The sequence below is a fragment of the Vespa velutina genome, chromosome 8 (assembly GCF_912470025.1).
Source record: "Vespa velutina chromosome 8, iVesVel2.1, whole genome shotgun sequence".
Lineage (NCBI taxonomy): Eukaryota > Metazoa > Arthropoda > Insecta > Hymenoptera > Vespidae > Vespa > Vespa velutina.
Genome location: NC_062195.1, coordinates 509,801 through 529,323, shown reverse-complemented (window position 1 = coordinate 529,323; position 19,523 = coordinate 509,801). Strand labels below are relative to the sequence as shown.

Sequence of the window (19,523 nt, the reverse complement as noted above, 5' to 3'; positions counted from 1 at the left end):
AGCTTGATTTCCAACGAGAGAAGGCAATTCTTCCAACTTGTCGATCCCTCTTTCCGATTTAGACGTTTCTTTCCCTTCTTTTTGATTTAACTTATCGTTTTGTTCGATGATATCTTTATCAATGTTTTCGACTTTCGAAAGTTCAGGTGTTCGATTTGAGTTGTTTAAATCGTTCAATTTCCTTCTTTCTAAAAGTATTTTCATAAGAAACAATATATTTTTGATTTTTCAAGAGTCCATATAAATAAGTTTAACCTTTTTCACGATTTGCACGTTCTCTCGCCCTTAGAAAGGCGTTCCTTCTACAATTGTCCTCTTTCGTACAACCAAAGATAGGCATGTTTCGGTTTACCCTAAGTCAACTTATTTATACCTTTTTTGATCAAGCAATGGACACCCGAAAAGCTGTAAGATAATATGAGCTTCCTTCAAACATCCATATATTTATCTCTCATTTCGATTTCACCAAGAATATCGATGATATATTCGAATTTTTCGATTATATTCATTTAGATTTTGTAAGAAAACTAAATGTATTCGTTTTGAAAAGTATGACGTATCGACTATCTTTTAAAAGCTAAATAAAATGGAAAAGGAAGCTTGATGATAGGACGCCTTCGAAGACGTTTTCGAGTGGCCTTTAAAATCAACATTATCTTAGAATCAGATTCGTATAGAAGAGGTCTCGTTTATCCATTTGTACAAATATTAAAAGTAACTAAAACGGAAAAAGCTTTTAATATAATCTCGAAAAAACAAACCTTAATGTGACTCAATATTAGCTTATAATTTTGTGCTTGATTTCTTTGCGGCACTCAAAACGTGCATTGCTGTTTCAATGTACAATTTCATTTGGATGAGCAAAAATTGCCTTTTTTTTGTTTTTTTTTTTTTTTTTTTTTTTTTTTTTTCGTTACTGTTGAATGTTCGGAAAACAAAGGAGAAAAAAAAATAAAGAATATACCCTTTTTATTCCTATAAAATATTTGTATAATTGTTTGAACGTTCAATTGAAAAAATATAATACCGAATGAAGAAAAAAATGAGATATATTACGAACGTTGAGAAGAAAAGGAATAAAATGAGTCGTAATATACTACTTTAATAAGTTATTCATATTTTAATCGAAATTGATACTCAACGACGTACATTATTGTATATACAAATGCCTGTCTGTTTATCGAACGAAATCGAATCTAAACGAACTCGTTTATCACGAAGCGTTACGAAAAACCATCAGTCATGGATTGTCGCAAGCAATGAATTATCTTCTTCGGTTACTACGTCAACTTTGCGAAACGACAGCTCAGAGATTATATTCTAGGTTTTGAGATAAAAATTGTTATGCCTGTTCACCGTATTTTTCGCTTTATTGATTTTCGATTTTGTTTTCTATTTCGTGCACGACTTAAATAACCTTATTTTACGATGCCCTACGAATGTGTAGCTACGCGATTTTATGGCGTTAATCTATCCTTTCGACTAAACGAAACATATATATGTGTGTGTGTGTGCGTGTATATATATATATATATATATATACACATTACAATTTTCCATCGTTTATCGTGTGTTTCTGAAACGTGACTACAAGAAAATCTGCGTTATAAATCGAGATTGAATAAAGTATCTAAGCGAAAATAGTTTCAGTAACGCCTTGTCCGTAAATGTTTGAAGACGATAAAATTGAAATTTTGTATCGATGTGAATCGCAATTAATCTCGACATGCTTACTCGAACTTTGTATTCTCTTTAGCGACGTCAACGGGAGGGGTGATTTTCCGATTATCGATGAAAATTCGTTGCATTTTCGACGGGGCACGTTATAATAAATTTTGACATAATAAAGCCAAAAGGAATTTAGATAACGTTAGATCGAAAGTTAATTTGTTTATGGCAGTCTCAGCTCGTATAAACGTCACGAATGGCAACGCTTTGCTTTTGTTCATGTTTAAATATAATATATAAAAATATGATGATCAAACGGATGAAAAATCGTGACAAATTTCGTTCGGAGAACGAAATAAGAGATAAACGATTATTTTAACGATTTCAAAATACCACTTTCGTTTCGTTAATACGATATAATGATACTGCGATAGAGAGTAGAAAGTGTCGCAGAACGGCGTCGCTGCTGCACCAGCTTCGATATATTATTCAGAGCCTTGCACTAAGCTCGCTAGCCGACGTAAGATTCACGTTGCACGAGGGGCCATTGTAATGAACGCAACAACCTTTCTTTTTTTTCTCTCTCTCTCTCTCTCTCTCTCTCCCTCTCTTTGTTACTGTCTCATTTATAAATGATTTATTGATAGGTTACACTTAGGTATAATATTTGTAGTAGTAATTACAGGTAGGATTTTTTATCAATGGTAAGAAAATGGAATAGAAAAGGTTAGATAAATATAAATGGATTCGTTGCGTAAAGTCTTCAATGAGAAGAGAAGTTAACAAAATGTGTATATGAAATGTCTGTGCGCGTCTGTATGAGAGAGAGAGAGAGAGAGAGAGAGAGAGTGAGAAGCTTTAGGAGAGCTTATTATTTTAAATGCTTCTAATCTTACCGACAAAGATGGATGGGTCTTCTAATTATGCATGCGCATCGAACATTAAAAGACTATTCAGGAGTAATGTCGAGAATGGAGGATGGAAGGAAGCCCGGGCAAAGCTCGGCTATGCTACGAGCTCTCGCTCGTTCAAACTGTAATCGATCGGCACAGCGAGAAACGAGCGTATCCCTGATACGCGCAAATATTTCGTGCATCGCGAAACGCATCAGCGATTCGTCTGTTATTAAATGCAAGAGAGAAAGAGAGAGAGCGAGAGAGGAGGGGGGCAGGAGGGAGAGGGACGGAGAAATGGAATAGGAGAGAGTGCAAGAGTATGTTACCGTCCAAGTAAAATTAAGATCCTGACCTGTTGGGAGAAGCTTGGTATACTTAGGTGACTTCTAACACGTTATATATATTAAGTTCGCTAAAGAGGATCCTCCTCCTCGAGTGCGATCGAATTTTCGTCCTCGAGGGAAATAATCTAGAAATTATTAATAAAGTTCACTATGGTAAATCAAGAAACGATAGATAAGACCGATAGAAAACTGTTTGGAAAGCTGTAGGAATTGTTGCGTCATAATTAGTGTCCTAATACAGTTGAGAACATAATTAACGTAATTAATATCGGACAGACGCAACCTACGGGCAGGTGCGTGGAGCAGACACATTGCGGTTAGCTCACCGACTGAAACACGGAAGAGAGAGAGAGAGAGAGAGAGAGAGAGAGAGAGAGAGAGTCTCGACGAACTATCAAAGTTTCCTATACACGTTCGGCTTTACGGTTTTGCACCGTTTATTTTGTTTGAGATAATTTCGTAAAATCAACGGAACACAGTCCTAATACCTCTTCGCGTCTTTGTTCCGCAATAGGCGCGTCGTCCGTCCAATTACTCAAAGTAATTTTGCGGGCGGGGAAAGGAATGGACGAACGAACAAGTAATTTTCCAGTAATACCTTTGCGATCTCGTTCTAACGCGTTATTTCTTGAACGAACGAATGAGCAAAGTCGAGACAAACGGCTCTTTTACGGACGAGTTATTATGAGGCGTTGTCCGTGAACAAAAGAGGGAAAGAGCGGATCGTTATTTCGTTTCTCTTGTAATTAGTTTGTTGATAAAAGTGGACGAGATGGTGGGGGCGCGGCAAACTCGATTTTCATAGACGAGAATTTTCGAATCGACTAGAGACGCGCCGAGCTGGCGCCTAGATGCTCGAGTAGGCGTACCTCGTAATCGTAATGCGATGGATGATAATCTAAAAGGCTTATCGTTGCTCCGCTGGCTCAGCGTAGATACGAAGTTAAATGCACCGAGAACGCTAGATATCCGACGCCATGTCCGACGATCCTTCTAACGCAACCCCCATCAACCTTTTTCCCTAACGGAGCTTCATTTCCTCGGGAAAATTGTAAAAGTAACGACGAGAGCGTCGCGATTACCCTTACAATTCCGACATCCTCTGGCGTTTCACGATATCCTTTACGAATTTCTTTTCGTAGACATTATCTCTTTGTAATATTAATTCTACTTTAATCTCGCTTTTCTATTTCCACGTTTGACCGGTATTCCTACAATTTTAACTACTTTTGATCATCTCATTCTTTTCGTTAGACTCATAATACGATTTCAATAACGTATCTTGATTCTCTCTATTCTCTCTCTCTCTCTCTCTCTCCCTCCCTCTTTTTCCTGTTTTACGACTAAATCCTATCGAATGTCGAAATATAGAACATATGTATGTCAGAATTGTTTTTATTTCGCGTATCCCGGGTCGAATGCCTTTTTAGAAAGATATAACATTTCATTGTTTCCATTAGTTTGAATTTTCTACCAGAGTACCGATGGGAAAACAGAAAATCGTATGCTTTGTTTCGACGGTTACGTCAAGGCTCGCTTAATTTCGTTGAAAAAGAAATAAAAAAAGGAAAAAAAAAAAAAAAAGGAGAGAACAAGGAAAAAGAAAAAATGGTGAAACAACGAGAACCGTTTCGTTTTACGTTTCGATTACCGCACCACCGGGGCGGTTTCCGCGTCGATTTAATTTTACGACGCGATGCTGCTACACTCCTTTCCCACCTCTATTCCCAAACCGTCGGACGATTTAAAACGAGGAAATCGAAGCGATACGCTAAGGCTCGTTCTTTCCGTTTCTCGACTTCGTTCGATCGATTCTCCTTTCTTCTTTCCTTCCATCATTCGATTCAATCTCTCTTGTTTCTAACGTGAGCACTAAAGAGAATACGATTCTATCGTTGATAACGCATTAAAGTAACATCTAATTTATCGACGTAATAGCAGGAAATCACGAACGAATCGAACCACGTACCAATATACGTTCCAAACACGAATGATTATTTGGAATGTTTGTGGAAAGAAAAAGAAAAGAAAAAAAAAGAAAAAAAAAGAAAAAGAAGAGAATTCCCAAGATAACGTTTGCCTAGACCCGTAATGAACAAATTCAAGGAGTCATTTGGCATCGATGGAAGAAAATCGTCGGCCCGTTTTTCGCTATCGAGCAAGTCGGAAGTTACCTTATAAATGACTCTTATCTCATAAACGACCTTTCCGAAGTAGCTAGAAAACGAGCCGTTCCATCGTAATTACCGAAAATCGTATTTTTCTGTCGGTTCCATTTACCTAAGAAAATGAATGACTCGTGTTGTTCTTATTCGTACTTTGCCGATAATCAAGCCTTACTTTCCTTCCCTTTATCGATGATACTTCATTCCGTTTCGTTAACGCGAAAATCTCGTTAACCCAATTACAATGATATATTACGTATCTTATCTGCGATACATTATCAAACTATAAAGGAATTATTGGTTATAAATAAAAATCTTGCGCTTCTTTTCTAATTTATAGATTAAGTAGAGGTAGTTACAGAAATAGATAATCCATACGTAGGTCTATAAATATGCGTAAATCGATATAAAACTCGTTTTATTCTTTATAGGTAGGTGTACGTAGGTATATCTTGTTTTTCTTGTTTAATTTCCTCTCTCGCAAGAGTACCGTCGTTTATTTTAACTTTTATAATGCAAAACGTAAATGAATAAATAAATTAATTGGAATCTTTCTCGCAAGCATGTTAATGACTCTGGATTGGTACATTTTCCAAATAAAATTCTGTAAAATTTGCTTTTACATATTTGGTTTCAAACATTTTCTTCGTTCGTATGTAAGCACAGGGGGGGAAAAAAAAGAGAAAAAAAAACAGAGAAAAAGGAAAAAAAGAGAAAAAATACGAAACGAGGAACAGGTAGGAGGAACATTGCGGAGAACGCGAATGCGGTAGAGTTGCGGCGAAGAAATTAAAACAAGCTACCGTTTAGTGCTAAAACTAAGCGTCTATTCGTTGTTCAGACTTAATTGAAAATGAAATTATTTATCATCTTTTTTTCCACGCGATAGCCAACTTGCGAAAGCCTTTGGAAGAGTACTCTCCATTTGGTCACGTTACGGCATTTAAGCTGACGTTGCCGTTTGTACCGCAGTAATCGTCGAAAGAATGCCTTTCGAACAAAAGAGAAACGAATCCGCATTCAGTTGTAGAAGGAAAAAGAGAGCGAGAGAGAGAGAGAGAGAGAGAGAGAGAGAGTAAGAAAGCGAAAAATTACCTGAAACGAGCTTGGATTAATCAAGAACACTATAATCGTACGTGTTTCACGAAAGAAGGATACTCTTTTCGGAAGTAAATGAACGAAATTTCTTGCTGTACGATCTCTCAAAATCTAACCAATGCTTCTCTTTCTCTACGTATACGTACAAAAAATAATGTAACTAGTGCGAACCTTTTTTTATTCGTTCAAAGAGAGTCCTGTTTTTCACAAGGGAAACAAAAAAGAAAAGATAAATAAAACACAAAATAAAAGAAAAGAAAAGAAAAGAAAAAGAAAGAGAAAAAAGGAGAAAGGAAGGAAGAGAGAGGGTAAAAGGATAAAAGAGAAGAGTATCGAAAATGAAACATGCTTGGGGATAAAATGTTAAAGTTTACTAGAGATGGCTTATAAACTTTGATATTCATTGACTCACCTTGAAATTCTTTTCGTGCCGCGCTGACCGAAGTTACGATGTTCGCCACGTGTCCCAGTACCGTGGCGAATAGGAGCAGACCAAAAAGGAGCTGACCTATTACGAAGAGATATTCGCCCTTGCTTCTTGGCCTAGAAAAAGTCACGCACATACACTGGTCTCTCTTGTTACGACGGTCGGTCGACGGTGGGTCGACGCACGAAAAAGAAGGAAAAAAGAGCGTTGGATTGGTCTTTTCTTTCCCTCTCTCTCTCTCTCTCTCTCTCTCTCTCTCTCGCTCGCTCGAAGAATGTTTATCGTTCGTTACCTGGGTAAATCGCCGATGGTGGTCAGTGCCAAGGTGCACCAATAGTAACTTTGTAGATACTGCTTTACAACGTCCGCGGTTTCGGAGTTGCTGAAGACCCAATCCTTACTACCAAAACCGTTGTTCTTATGAATAATGTGAAAGAGGCACCCGTTCCAGTGAAAGATCACCAGCAAATAATGTATCAAGGATGTGGAACGAAATAAATTTGGATAGTTAGTGTGTCGCTCGGTCCAATCCATGAACGCCCAGAACCTGTGCAGCAACCGATCGAACGACAAACCGAATCACAAAATCGAACGATTTTGGTTACACCTAATCCGAGCGTGGAATTTTATTGTTGGAGGACTTTGTAAAAAAAAAAAAAAAAAAAAAAAAAAAAAAAGAAAAAAAAAAAAAAGAAAATTGGAACGATAACGGGACGAATAAGACACAGATAGACTTACCGGTAAATTTTAACGAGTCTAAAACTTCGCAGCATACTGTTGAATCCTATAGATAAGTATAAAAAGTCGAGGGGCAGCAGGCACAGAATGTCTATGTAAAACGTAGTGCTGTTCGTGTAATGATTCCGAAGTTTCGTGGCGTCGGTTTGTAAAACGCCGTCCTCCAAATATCCCGTTCGAATATGAAAGATTATATCCAGGACGTATAAAAAATCCGAGAAATAGTCCAGGCAGAACCAAATCCAATACGTTTCGCCTACGCGAAGAAAGGAAGCGAAAGATTCAAACTCCTTCTGGCGAGTTCGGATCGATAAGTTGAGCGCGATAAGTCGAATAACGATCGCTTTTCTCTGATCAAACTATAGATAGTCTAAAGATAGAGTAGATATTACTGACCGTTGATTTCCTGGAAGGCAAACCTAAAGATGATGACCCAAAAGTTGTAAAGGAAGGCGAGAGAGACCACCATCGACCAATAATAACAAAGTCGTCCCGCGGGATCAAATATGAAGGACCAATTTGGCGCTCCGGTACGGAAACCTTTCGTTCCAGCTTGACCGGGAAAACCTCTGCTACCGCGTTGCTGTTGTTGCTGCTGGGCCGTATACCTCCTGACAAAGCGGACAACGAATAAGGATAATGATTACCGTTCTACGTAATCGATTAAAACGATAGCTAATGACGAGAGCTAATGACAAATAAAGACTCACGTTTCGGTGCCGTTGCAGCTGAAGTTACTTAGGTGGTTGATGGAGGCCGGCGTATGAAGATGCGATTGATCGCGCGACGGTGTCGCACCGACCGCGTACGGCAACTTAATCCTACCCCTCTGCTGGTCCCTCCTCCTCGGTTTACGACTGAGATCCAATTCGCTCGCTCCGCGATTCACGTAGGCTCCCTGAAGCGAGTCGCGGGACGAGCCAAAGTATCGCTGCGACACAGAGTATACCTGCACGAAGGACTAAGATGCTACTCGCGAGAACAAGCCCAATGCACGCGTTTCGCTCGATTATCTCTCGAAAACTCGTCAGATTTATCATCGGCTCGCGCCGATCCAATATTTCATTTGATTTTCTATGTGGCGGAAAAAGAAACAACAAAGGGTAAAAAAAAAAAAAAGTAGAATTCTGCAAAAAATGTAAGCTAAAGAAAATCCACGTAGAGTTCGGTTTTCTCGCGCGCAAGAGCTCGCAAAGTATTCGCGAATTGCCAAATATTTAACACCGAGAAACAAACGAACCTGCTGAACCTGTTGTTGATAGTAGTGATGAGTCGGTGTGTGTCGGCTCATGAATTTGCTGCTAACAAGATCCAGGAGGCTTTGTCTCGAGTGTAGAACGCCCCTGGAGACGCTCTCCGCGCTCTTCGCGCTCTTCGTGTCATCCTCCCTCTCTCTCGCGAGCACCGATCTTCCTCTTCTTCTTCCTCCGGGCGTCTCAACGATACCACCGTCCCTGTGTTTATCGACGATGTCGTACCCTAACGCGGACACGGAACCGCAACTTAGACGGTCGATCGTTCCGCCGGCCGTCGATGCGATACCGCCTGAAAAGTCACACTCGTCAAGCTCCTCGCCATTTTATGCTCGGATGCTTACGTCTACTCGCAAATTTCTATCGTCCTCACAAGTCGATATATATATATATATATATATACATACCTATGTAATTTTACCACTCTCGGCTGAAAAAGAAATAGTCTACGACGAATATCTTTGACGCGTTAAAGTTCTATCTTTTGAACGGTGCATTCCGTGACTACGTTCTTATGTATGCAAAACGTTTACACCGGAACCCCATTCGAACCAACTCTCGAAACTCGATATATCCTGGCGTGATCTGTTGAGTGTAAATCTCTTTTTCTCTTTTTCATTCCTTCTTTTTTTTTTTTTTTTTTTTTTTTTTGTAAATAGAAATATCTTTGAATCGATGGAACTTTGCCAAGTTGTGTAAGCTTCGTCGAAAAGAAAAGGAAAATCTTCGGGATGCGTTTGAAATTTCATCTATCTCTCTCGCGTTCTCGCGTCGATAAAATTGACCATGACAAGTACCTATAGGTAATAGATACTTAAGTAGGTGATAGGTAAATAGGCAAGTAGGATTTGCAAATCGAGGCAAACGTTTTCTCTCGAACGTGTACGAAGGAAACGGTCACCTTTGAAATTGGATTTGTTAGAAGAGAGAGTTTAAACGCGACGATGAACGTGTCGCGATTCGTTTCTCTCTCGGTAGGTAAGTCGCTTTAACTTAGCCAGAATTCACATGGGATGCAAGTATATCCGAATGTAACCTACGTCTTGTGCATCGCCCTTAATAATATATATGTATATATATATATATATATGTACATACATATATATGTATATACATATATACCTATGTATATGCCAAGGCGGAGATCAAGCGAATTGCCAAGAGAGAAAAACGGAAGAGAAGAGGGTTCTGAAAGTATGCGAAAGGTGCTTAGGAACGCTTTGAATTTCATAACGTGGGAAAGGACCTAAACCGACAAACACGTTCGCTTAGAGTCTTACGCTCCACCACGAAATTTTTTGCGAGCTTCTCAAAGGCGACGCTCCCGTCACTTTGTCTCTCGTAGATTCGATTAATCGGCGATACGTTTTCTTTTCTTTTCTTTTTCTTTCTTTTCTTTTTTTTTTTTTTTTTCATTCAAAATTTTCGCTGCCCGTCATTTAACGATAATTAAATATTCAATGAAATCGAATCTAACGACGCGCGCAAACACAATTTGTCTGGTATCGAACATCGGCAACGTAATCCCGATCGAAAGCTACAGGTTGGGATTGACGCTGACGTCATTGCATAAATTGCAGCTCGTATATCACCACGAACTGTAACCCGCAAAGCTCGCTAGCAAGATGCGCAAGCTCGAGTGACGCACGAGCCAAACGTTTTGTAACGATTAAAGGTTCGTCGACGCACATTTAACGTGGCAATCGTGTTACGTTGTTGAACGCTTCGAGATCGATGCACGTACATTATTTATACTCTGACTCGCTTAAGTTATTTCAATCTCTTTACGCGAATACAATGAACGAGACAATATTTTAATACGACGGATTGCTTATTGATAAGTATTTGGAAGAGAGAAAAAAAAGAAAATAGAAACAAAAAGTCAATTACTCGGAAGCTTCCAAAACGAAAAAAAAGAAAAAAGGAACGAGCTCGACTAGGATCTTCGCGTTCTATTTACGAAATGGCGAGACGCTCGACGGAATAAAAAGCTTTTCTATTTCAAACGAAATCCAGTCTATCTCCTAAAAGCAGTACCTTTTTCTTAAGAGTATTAAGACGGCGGTATTAAGTCCATGAGATTTTTTCATCAATAAAATGACTCGCGTCCTCTTTCTAATTGGGAGCTCTCTATTTTCTTTCTATTTCTTTTGTTTTATTTTTTTAATCCTACTTCATCGATCGCATCGCGGAAACGCGTTGTGCGCTTTTAAACGTCATCAAGCACTTTTTAATTATTTGCTCGTTTAGAATAAGCATACACGCATGTGTGTATATATATGCATATATGCATATTGTTAAAGTATATACACGACTTGTTGAACGGCGACTGATGCTAAAATGATATAGAGATATTTGCACGTCAAAATGAATGATATTCGATATTAACATTACCTATTAATAAACGTACGTACATAGCTTGGGGTTTATTGAATCGAAAAGTTAAAAAAAAAAAGAAAAATTCATGTTGGAATACAACCTAAAATCGTTAATGATACTGTGAGTCAAGGAAGGTAATACGAATGTAAACGAATACACTGTGGAACAATGAAAATTTGTGGACAGGTGAGGTCGTAAAACGTTTAAAAGCGTTATAACTCGGATTTATTCGCAGCGAGTATAATGAAACTGTAAACGTGACGAGTCATGCAAATCATTGATAGCCTCGTAACATCGGCATACATACTAAATGCATATATATATATATATATATATATATATATATTACAAAATGAAACTTTAACGGAAGTTCTATATTTAGATTTTAAATGAATGCAATTCGATTTTGGCTTGTCCAACCTATTTTTGAATTTGTATTTTTAGCATTTAAGGGGAAAAACTCTATCCATGAATCAGACGTCTCTGTCACGGAACATCCTTACGAGTCTTTGATTTTAACACAGTTTATGTATGTACGTCAATACATTAGAATCTTTTATTCTTGCCAGAAATATGGATAATGACGATAGAAGGACTTTAATTGCAATGCATATACGTACACTCTCCCTCTCTCACTCTTTCTCTCTCCCTCTCCCTCTCTCTCCCTCTCTCCCTCTCTCTCTCTCTCTCTCTCTCTCTCTCTCTCTGTCTCCTTCTTTCAAGGAGAAAAAATATCGATTATATCTTGTAAAGCAAAAGTAAGTAGACGGATGAGACAGGAAGGTAGAAAACTTCCATCTCGCGATATTTGAGAAGCCACGAAAGAAAGTAGATTAGACAGGATAGGAATATTATTTTTCAATTTCATTCGGGATAAAAGTCTGCTATTTTCATACACATCGGCTTAAAAATTAAATTTTCTTATTGCTCTTACGGCGAATATTTCGATGCGAAGTATGCTTCGAAAGATTGTACGATTGAGTTGATGTAAAATAGGAATGAATGTAAAAACGCATGAAATATAATATTTACACGTTGAATAATAATTATTACATTTGGTAAGAATCGATTTATCTTTTTCTTCTTTCATCTCTATTTTTTATTCCTTTTTAAAGATAAGTAGATTCGAACGATTTACCGATCGTACTGAAGAAAAATGGAGAGAGAGAGAGAGAGAGAGAGAGAAAATGATGATTCGAGAACGATCCAAAGAAAGAATATATTTTTTTGGGAAAGATTACCTAACCGTTCTTTCATTTTTCCCAGAAAGAGCAAAAGAAAAATCACGGCAAAATTTTTTGTACGAGATAGTAAGAGAGGAAGGACAAGTGAGTCTCTCATCCTAGAAAAACACGAGCGTTCTTTTATTTCTTTCATTGTTTCCACGAATAGCCGACAATATGTTGGTTTACGGACCGATCGCTTCTCACAGACCTCTCTACTATTCCATTCGTCTCTTCGTATACATACGACCGTTTATCCGTACTCATTATTTGTGGTTGTCAATAAAAAAAACTTGTGACGGTAAATTGCAAAGGTAGGTAAATTTACTCGAAGAGGAAAGAGAGAGAGAGAGAGAGAGAGAGAGAGAGAGAGAGAGAGAGAGAACGTTACATAGCGCAGCTCCTCGCATCTATCTTCGCAGTTAAAAGCAAAAGGAGTAAAGCTTTTATCGAGGAAACTTACTCATCAAATCGATATCTCATGCCGTTCAAGAAGGTACTATTATGGATAACGGATGTCGACTATTCTGAAAATAATTGCACTATTACCGAGCTTATTCGCATCCCTCGCTTCACCTTGCACCAGCAGCAGGCAGCCCTTGAAAAATACCTTCCAATCTCTTGCTATTCTCGCAAACATCTCATTTAATTTCAACTATTGAACGTGCTTTCGGTCTTTTGTTCTCGATGGTATGAAAAAAAGGAAAAAGAGAAAAAAAGAAAGAAAAGAAAAAAGGGAAAAAAAGAATGTACACAGATACATATCTTAAACAAATAAACTTTATCCCCATATATCTCGGACAGATAGAAGGGAGAGTATTACTTGGCCGGCGACTATGTAAAAGTATTATTTTATTATCTTGAAATCGTCGGGTAACACTTCTTCGTGAAATTTTTCGGAAAGTATTTGGGATGCATGATCTTAAGATCTAAAGAAGTTGAAGAAAAGCAACTCTCGTACAATCTCTCAAAAGTTGTATAAACGAATAAATCGTACGATCGAAGGAGTTTACTCCCGGTAGTCGTGGTAACGCAGAAAAGTTCGTACAAGAGCTTCCATTCCTCGTGACGAGGACGCCGATGACGATGACGACAAAGCTCGATCGTCGTCTGTGCGATCGAGCAGACTAAACAATTTCTGGATAAACTTTCGACGAGAAAGTTTAAGGTACGGGAAGGTTGCGGTGATGGTTATACGGCAAAAGGGGGGCTCGCAACGGCAACCGGCTGCGCCAACGAATTTTCGCAAGAAACGCACAACTTCATTTTTCCTTCGAAACTTAACGAGGGAGAAAACGCGATAAATAAGAGACGCGTAGAGGAAGGAAATACGTTTTTCCAAGTGCCGTATACTATGCCGAAGAGATTCTCCAGTTTGTGCTGGGATTACGCGAGTTTTCCACTCGATCGTCTTCGCCTCTTTTCTACGTAGAATCTTCTTCCAACATAAGCGATAGTCTCAAGGTTTCCTTTTATTAACGTCGCGCACTCTTGACGTCTCCATCGAGATACTCCATCGCTACTTCACATAGCTACTCCCATCGTGTTACTGCGATAATATGAAATCGATCGATCGGTCACCGACGATCTTTTTATCGTTTTCGATTAATCAATTCTTAACGGCGTAAAAAAAAAAAAAGAGAGAGAGAAAGTAAAAAGAAAAAAAAAATAATCTAAGAATGACGTCGCTCTTACTTGCTAATTTATCCTCAACGTTGAAGAAACAACCTCGGTCTTCTTTATCTCTCAATTCTTTCTCATAGGAGACACGATTTGCAATTACGCACGGAATGTAGTCGATTATGCGACGTCAGGTGTTAAGCTAGTTTGCTCCTCTTGACTCGTTGGTTTTGGCGTTACGGTTAGCCCTTCTAAACAATTTCTACTAGGACGAAGCTAACCTAAGCTAACGCTTCAACTTTGTCGTTAACGAATTATGTTCAAATTACCGTGTCGAAACGAACCAAAGTTAGGCTTTCCGTGAATTAATAATTAACGAAATAGTTTGCTCGTACACTAGGACGCCTAAATTCCTTTTTCGTATTTCAATATTTCAGTCCTTTTTCTTGTAGTTACAAGTATTACAAGTGGATTTCCCCCATTCGATTTGAAAAATATTTTGCTTACTTTTAGTTCTATTAAAGAACTTTTAAAACTGTTTTAAAAGAACGCAAATTAAATTGTTCTCGACGTTCGTTCCGCGATGTAATTTAGTAATTTAAGTTGGTGCAATAAGCATAAACAAGAAAATCTCGTCGAATAATATTTCATCAAGATAAAATTATTCTCATGGGAAAGTGTTTTATCGTTAGCGCGCGGTATTGGCTCCAAGATGTTCAAAAAAGAGAGAAAAAAAGAAGAAGAAAAAGAAATAGAAGAAAATGAAAAAAAGAAGGAAGATGAAATAAATGAACAACTGTCATGAGCGAAGCGGGGAGAACTCGAAGGCATCAAGTTGATGAACCAAACTTGCTCTCGGTAAACTGCATACATAACGCACTTAAACAAAGCCCCATACACGTCGATTGCATCCCATGAGATATATATATATATATATATAATTGCAAAGAGATAAGCGTCCTCGTTACAGGGTTCTACTAATACCGAAACTCTGACGGTGTCGAGGTTCCCAAATATAAATATTTGTTCGCGTCGAACCATAAGGATTCGTGACAGTGTCGACGTTCCGTAAGAATGCGTCCTTCTATTCTCGATACATCAAAACGCATTCGTAATTGGATTCGAGGGAAACTGTTCTAACTTACTTAAATGCCAAAGGTTCGTTGACATTAGAAATTTGCTTTTCGGGAGATCAAATTTGTATTAACACGTTAGAAAACTTTACGAGAATCCTCTCGCGTCTAGTACAAAGAGGTTTAACGATGCAAAGATACCTCCCAAAATTCTTCCGGGTTTCTCTGTTTGAGCGTGTTTGTCCTTATTCTGATTAGGCTCTTGGAATAGCGCTGGAAGCGTATGTTTGGTAACCCTGGAATAATACGTTTAAAGGATGCGTCTCATCGTCGTTGTCGTCTGGGTAACCTCCGAGCACACATATTTTCGGATTAAACGTTTGGAGGTTCGTTGGGGCGCGGCCAATGCATAAATTACCACCGTTATCGTTGGCAAAGATCCGATTCGCACGCTAGAACTCGTAATGGCATAAACGAAATAGCTTATCTGATTATAAAACGACGAGTCATCCACGGCGTGCAACCCAGCAGGGCTTGTAATTGTCCTACCAGGTCTATGATTCGTTCTATTTATCTCGTTTTATCGCAATGTTTCTTCCTTTTCGCGTATCTCTACTCTTTGAATATCGCAACGTTGACTTGGATGAAAATCGTCTTATTTATACGTTTATTTATGCATTGTGTAGAATTAAGCACAAGACGAGAAGCTTTTATCGAGAGAAAAACTATATATATATATATATATATATATATATATATATATATATATATACACAACGCACGCACGCACACAGAGAGAGACACACACGTGTGTGTACGATACGCAGATATGCTTTTTACCTTCTACTACTACTACTGTAGTATGTTTCCCTGTAAATTTAACGAGCTTCGCATTCTTAATAACTTCATTTCGTTATTATTTCCATACTCCCGTTTTATTAATATCTCTTTACGATCGTATTTACATCGAAATTTCCCTTGTTTACCAAGTAATGCATGAAAATAACAGAATAAACACGCGACAACTAGGTATCTACATATTTATGTATGTAAGTTTCCAGAATGCGGGTGATTAATAATAGGGAAGAAGTGCAATTAGCAAACTGCACCATTATTTTGTTCCGTCGACGAAGCTCCTCAATGGAGTAATTGTTAATAGAATGGAATATTAAATGCTTCAGGGATATAGAAATATAAATATGGAATTTTATCGATATACCATGGATGTTATTTTTTCGCGCGTTTCATCATTTTTATCAAAGAACTTTGTAAAATGCCGTAGGCAAGCGTCGATCGTATAACGATATTACGAGAATGATTTGCGGTGACGCTATCATATGATAGCTCGTGAAACTGGGAGGGAACCATTATTGAGAAATATTATGAAGCGTAAATTTTCCTCCATTTCTCTGCGATCCGTTGCAGAGATTACACTCGTAAAGGAGGAACATGTAATATCTTTAATTGAATAATACACGTATTACGATAAAACCTTTTGCAACTAAGAATTGGTTTAGATGTTCTGGATATTTCGTCGTTTTTCGGTGAGTACACTTTTCTCCTTCCAGAGACTACCCTTGTCATCCTCATTCATTCGGACGAATTCATATTTTTTGGCACATCGATCGATATAACAACGCAAAACCGAATACAAGGCTTCTAGTGAGAGAAAGAGAGAGAGGGAGAGATAAGTATATCAATAAGTATAACCACGACGAAGGTGATATTATAGTACGTACTTTAGAGGATCGACTAAACGATAATACGAGCCGATAGACGAGTCGACCTCGAGGGATATTGACCTTACAGGCCGCAAAGGGCCGAGTAATTGTTGAGGTTAATTCCTGTTTGTGCCATTCGCCGCAATTTAACCTCCGTCAAACTATCGTAACCTCGATCCCCTCTTAGCCATAGCTATTCGCGATATCGAGCTATCTCTCCCTAAATACCCTTGCGTTCGCTAATTTAATTCCCTAGTAGGGCGCGAACCTTTTGCGTATCCGTGTGTAAAACCGAGACAAGTTTAATCCCTTCGTGACTTCTATCGTAACTTTGTCTAGGTATATGCCCTATCATTAGAATGGCTAATCCGGACTCTTCCACGAAATCCCTGACGCTTCTCATTCGATCGTCAACGAAACCAATCCTTTTAGAACTACGGTCTAATACCGTGTAATGCTTACGGCGAATTCAACCTCGAAACATAACATTGGACATTTCGTCAGAAATTCCCAAATATCTCGTAGAAAAGCGTTAGCGAACCCTTCTCGTCGTTCGAATCTTCCTCCTGTCAACCGATTTACAATTTTAACCGAACAACATACCGATATTTGTTTGTATGTTACACACTAAAGTTCCGATCCTACGTTTCTGACTATACACTTGCCGCCCTCGAATGTTGTCTCTTCTCTTTACATTGTAACTCTTTTGTAAACTCTGTGGTTGCGTTAGCGTCACCGGAGTGCTTAAAGCTTTAGCAGTTTCTACACTCGTTGTATGCCGCCGTGAATACCGCCCACTCTCCCTCCCCACGTTCCCGTGTGCCTCGCGTACAACGCCATTCTCCTTTAATCCCCTTTTTCGCCTTTGTTTCTTCCTCGTCGCAAATTTTTCTTTGTTTGTTTTTTCGTTTCATCGGACGGATCGAATTTTCACTTTTCATCCAGGTTAAACCAACGACCTTAAGTAACCGCGAAACTATTTGGATCCTTTCCATTGGCCAAAATTATCCAATCTTTTCAGATTAATAAGGAAACAAACATGTATGATTCTTTTTTTCCTAACGTTTGTCATTTTCCATAGAAAAAAGAAACAGAAACGAAAGAAAAAGAAAGTTTCGATTCCAAACTAAGTCCCATGTAACATACATAGGTATGTCGATAATGTCGAATGCTATGTGGCGTCGAGCCAATTTCTTTTATATTCGTAGGTAAATTTATACAAACGAGCCCTAAGAAGAAGAGTCTAACCCTCTTAGAGTCTTATCTCGCATTCTATATCTATACTCTTTTTACCTTAATATAGTCGCAAAAGTTGTCCTTACTATTTCCGTAAGGCCAATTAATTGGACAACCTTGTTATTCGTTAAGAGTGAGAGTTTACAGCGTGGCTATATAATATTATTTTGGAATAAAAATTTACGCGAATATTTCGCTTTGCAAGGTTGCAGCTATTTTTAGACTATCCTTAAGATATCGATTTCAACTAGATTCGATATTTTGAACAAACGACGTTAAGCTCGAGATAGGTAGTCTATACATCGCGTTATATATAAACTCATCTTTCGGGAATAGATTTTCCGAACAAAGGCAAAGGGAATATAAAGGCGCGTTTACATCTTCGATGTCTCGATATTAATTTCAAAGGCAGTTTGTACGCGCGCAGAGAAAATAAATCGGCTTTCAGAAGCAGAGCCGTACGAGACGACGATAACAGGGTCCACTGTTAAAGGTAGTTGCGTTTATAACGAAGGGATCTTCGTAACTGTATTCAATATCCTAAAGTAATAGCAGCACTCGTGTATTGATTTCTTTTTCTTTCTCTCTTTCTCTCTCTCTCTCTCTCTCTCTCTCTCTCTCTCTCTCCTTCCCTCTCTTCTAGCAACAAACGCTGCCACAATATCAACGAGGTCACAGTGAGAAAGCCGTTTTAAGAAAGGGAAAAAAGTGAAGGACAGAGCGAAAAAAAGAAAGTGATTCCTGTTTACGTTGTAGAAAATTGAGTACATGACTCGACGGATCGTTGACAATCATAAAAGGCGTCTGTTCTACCACCCATGATATTTTCTACTTCTACTTTGGACGATTCAAATTAGCGATCATCCAAACCCAAAAATCGATTTAGTCGAACTACGTACGTGTCGATCAATCTTTTTATCGGGATTTATGATTTCAAAAGAAAAAAAAGCATAATGATTAATTAATTGTCATTTTTCACCATCTTTAAGTATATGGTGTCGTATTAAAATTGGATCCTCAGAATTTATGTTTAGTCACGACTTGTCTTATAAATTAGAAGGATAATATCCGAGAAATTAATACGAATTATTTGAATATCCAACGCAAAAGGAATATGAAAAGTATTTACGAAAATCAAAAGAGAGAAGAAAAGATAAAGGGAAGAAAGGAAAAAAAGGGATGGAAGAAAAATACCGAGGGAACGTTCGAATTTCTTGAGAGATTATACCGAGCAATTTTCAAGTAAAAGTCATTAATTAACGTCCGATAAATTTCCTCTCGCATGAAGTATATTATGGCGCGGTCAATTTACATAGGTACAATTTACATAGGTATGCGCAGATAACGAGGTCTTTTGCTATCGGAATAACGTCAAAGGAAAATGCCGGACGGGCAGGAAAATATTCAATAGTCTCACAAAATTCTTTTTCTAATGGTATCAAAAATATATGAGTAGATTAATCGGATTAAGTTTCCTTTTTCCTCGATAATAAACCTCCGAAATACTTTATTACTCGTCTCTAATGGACGTTACAGTCGGACACCTTTGAAATATATACATAACTCGATCGGAATTTTGATGTACACACGTAAAACGATCGAGAAAGTTATCGGCCGATCGAAACGATATCGAATCGAAACGATTGGTTGATCCAGCATTTCGAAACATTTGAAATTCTCCA

General features: G+C 38.2%; 1 protein-coding gene across 12 annotated transcripts in view; it reads right to left on the bottom strand.

The window, feature by feature from the left end:
- The window catches only part of LOC124951036 (cGMP-gated cation channel alpha-1), a 54,002-nt gene that overhangs the window by 22,899 nt on the left and 11,580 nt on the right, over positions 1–19,523 (bottom strand). For 11 of the 12 annotated variants that reach the window (XM_047498750.1, XM_047498747.1, XM_047498748.1 and 8 more), the window contains 6 exons: positions 8,577–8,881; positions 8,047–8,285; positions 7,733–7,947; positions 7,337–7,592; positions 6,891–7,145; positions 6,584–6,714 (listed from right to left, as the gene is read on the bottom strand). In XM_047498750.1, coding sequence (XP_047354706.1) covers positions 6,584–6,714; positions 6,891–7,145; positions 7,337–7,592; positions 7,733–7,947; positions 8,047–8,285; positions 8,577–8,881 — 1,401 coding nt within the window. The remainder of the gene's footprint in view (positions 1–6,583; positions 6,715–6,890; positions 7,146–7,336; positions 7,593–7,732; positions 7,948–8,046; positions 8,286–8,576; positions 8,882–19,523) is intronic. The other variant, XM_047498744.1, reaches the window with a different exon arrangement.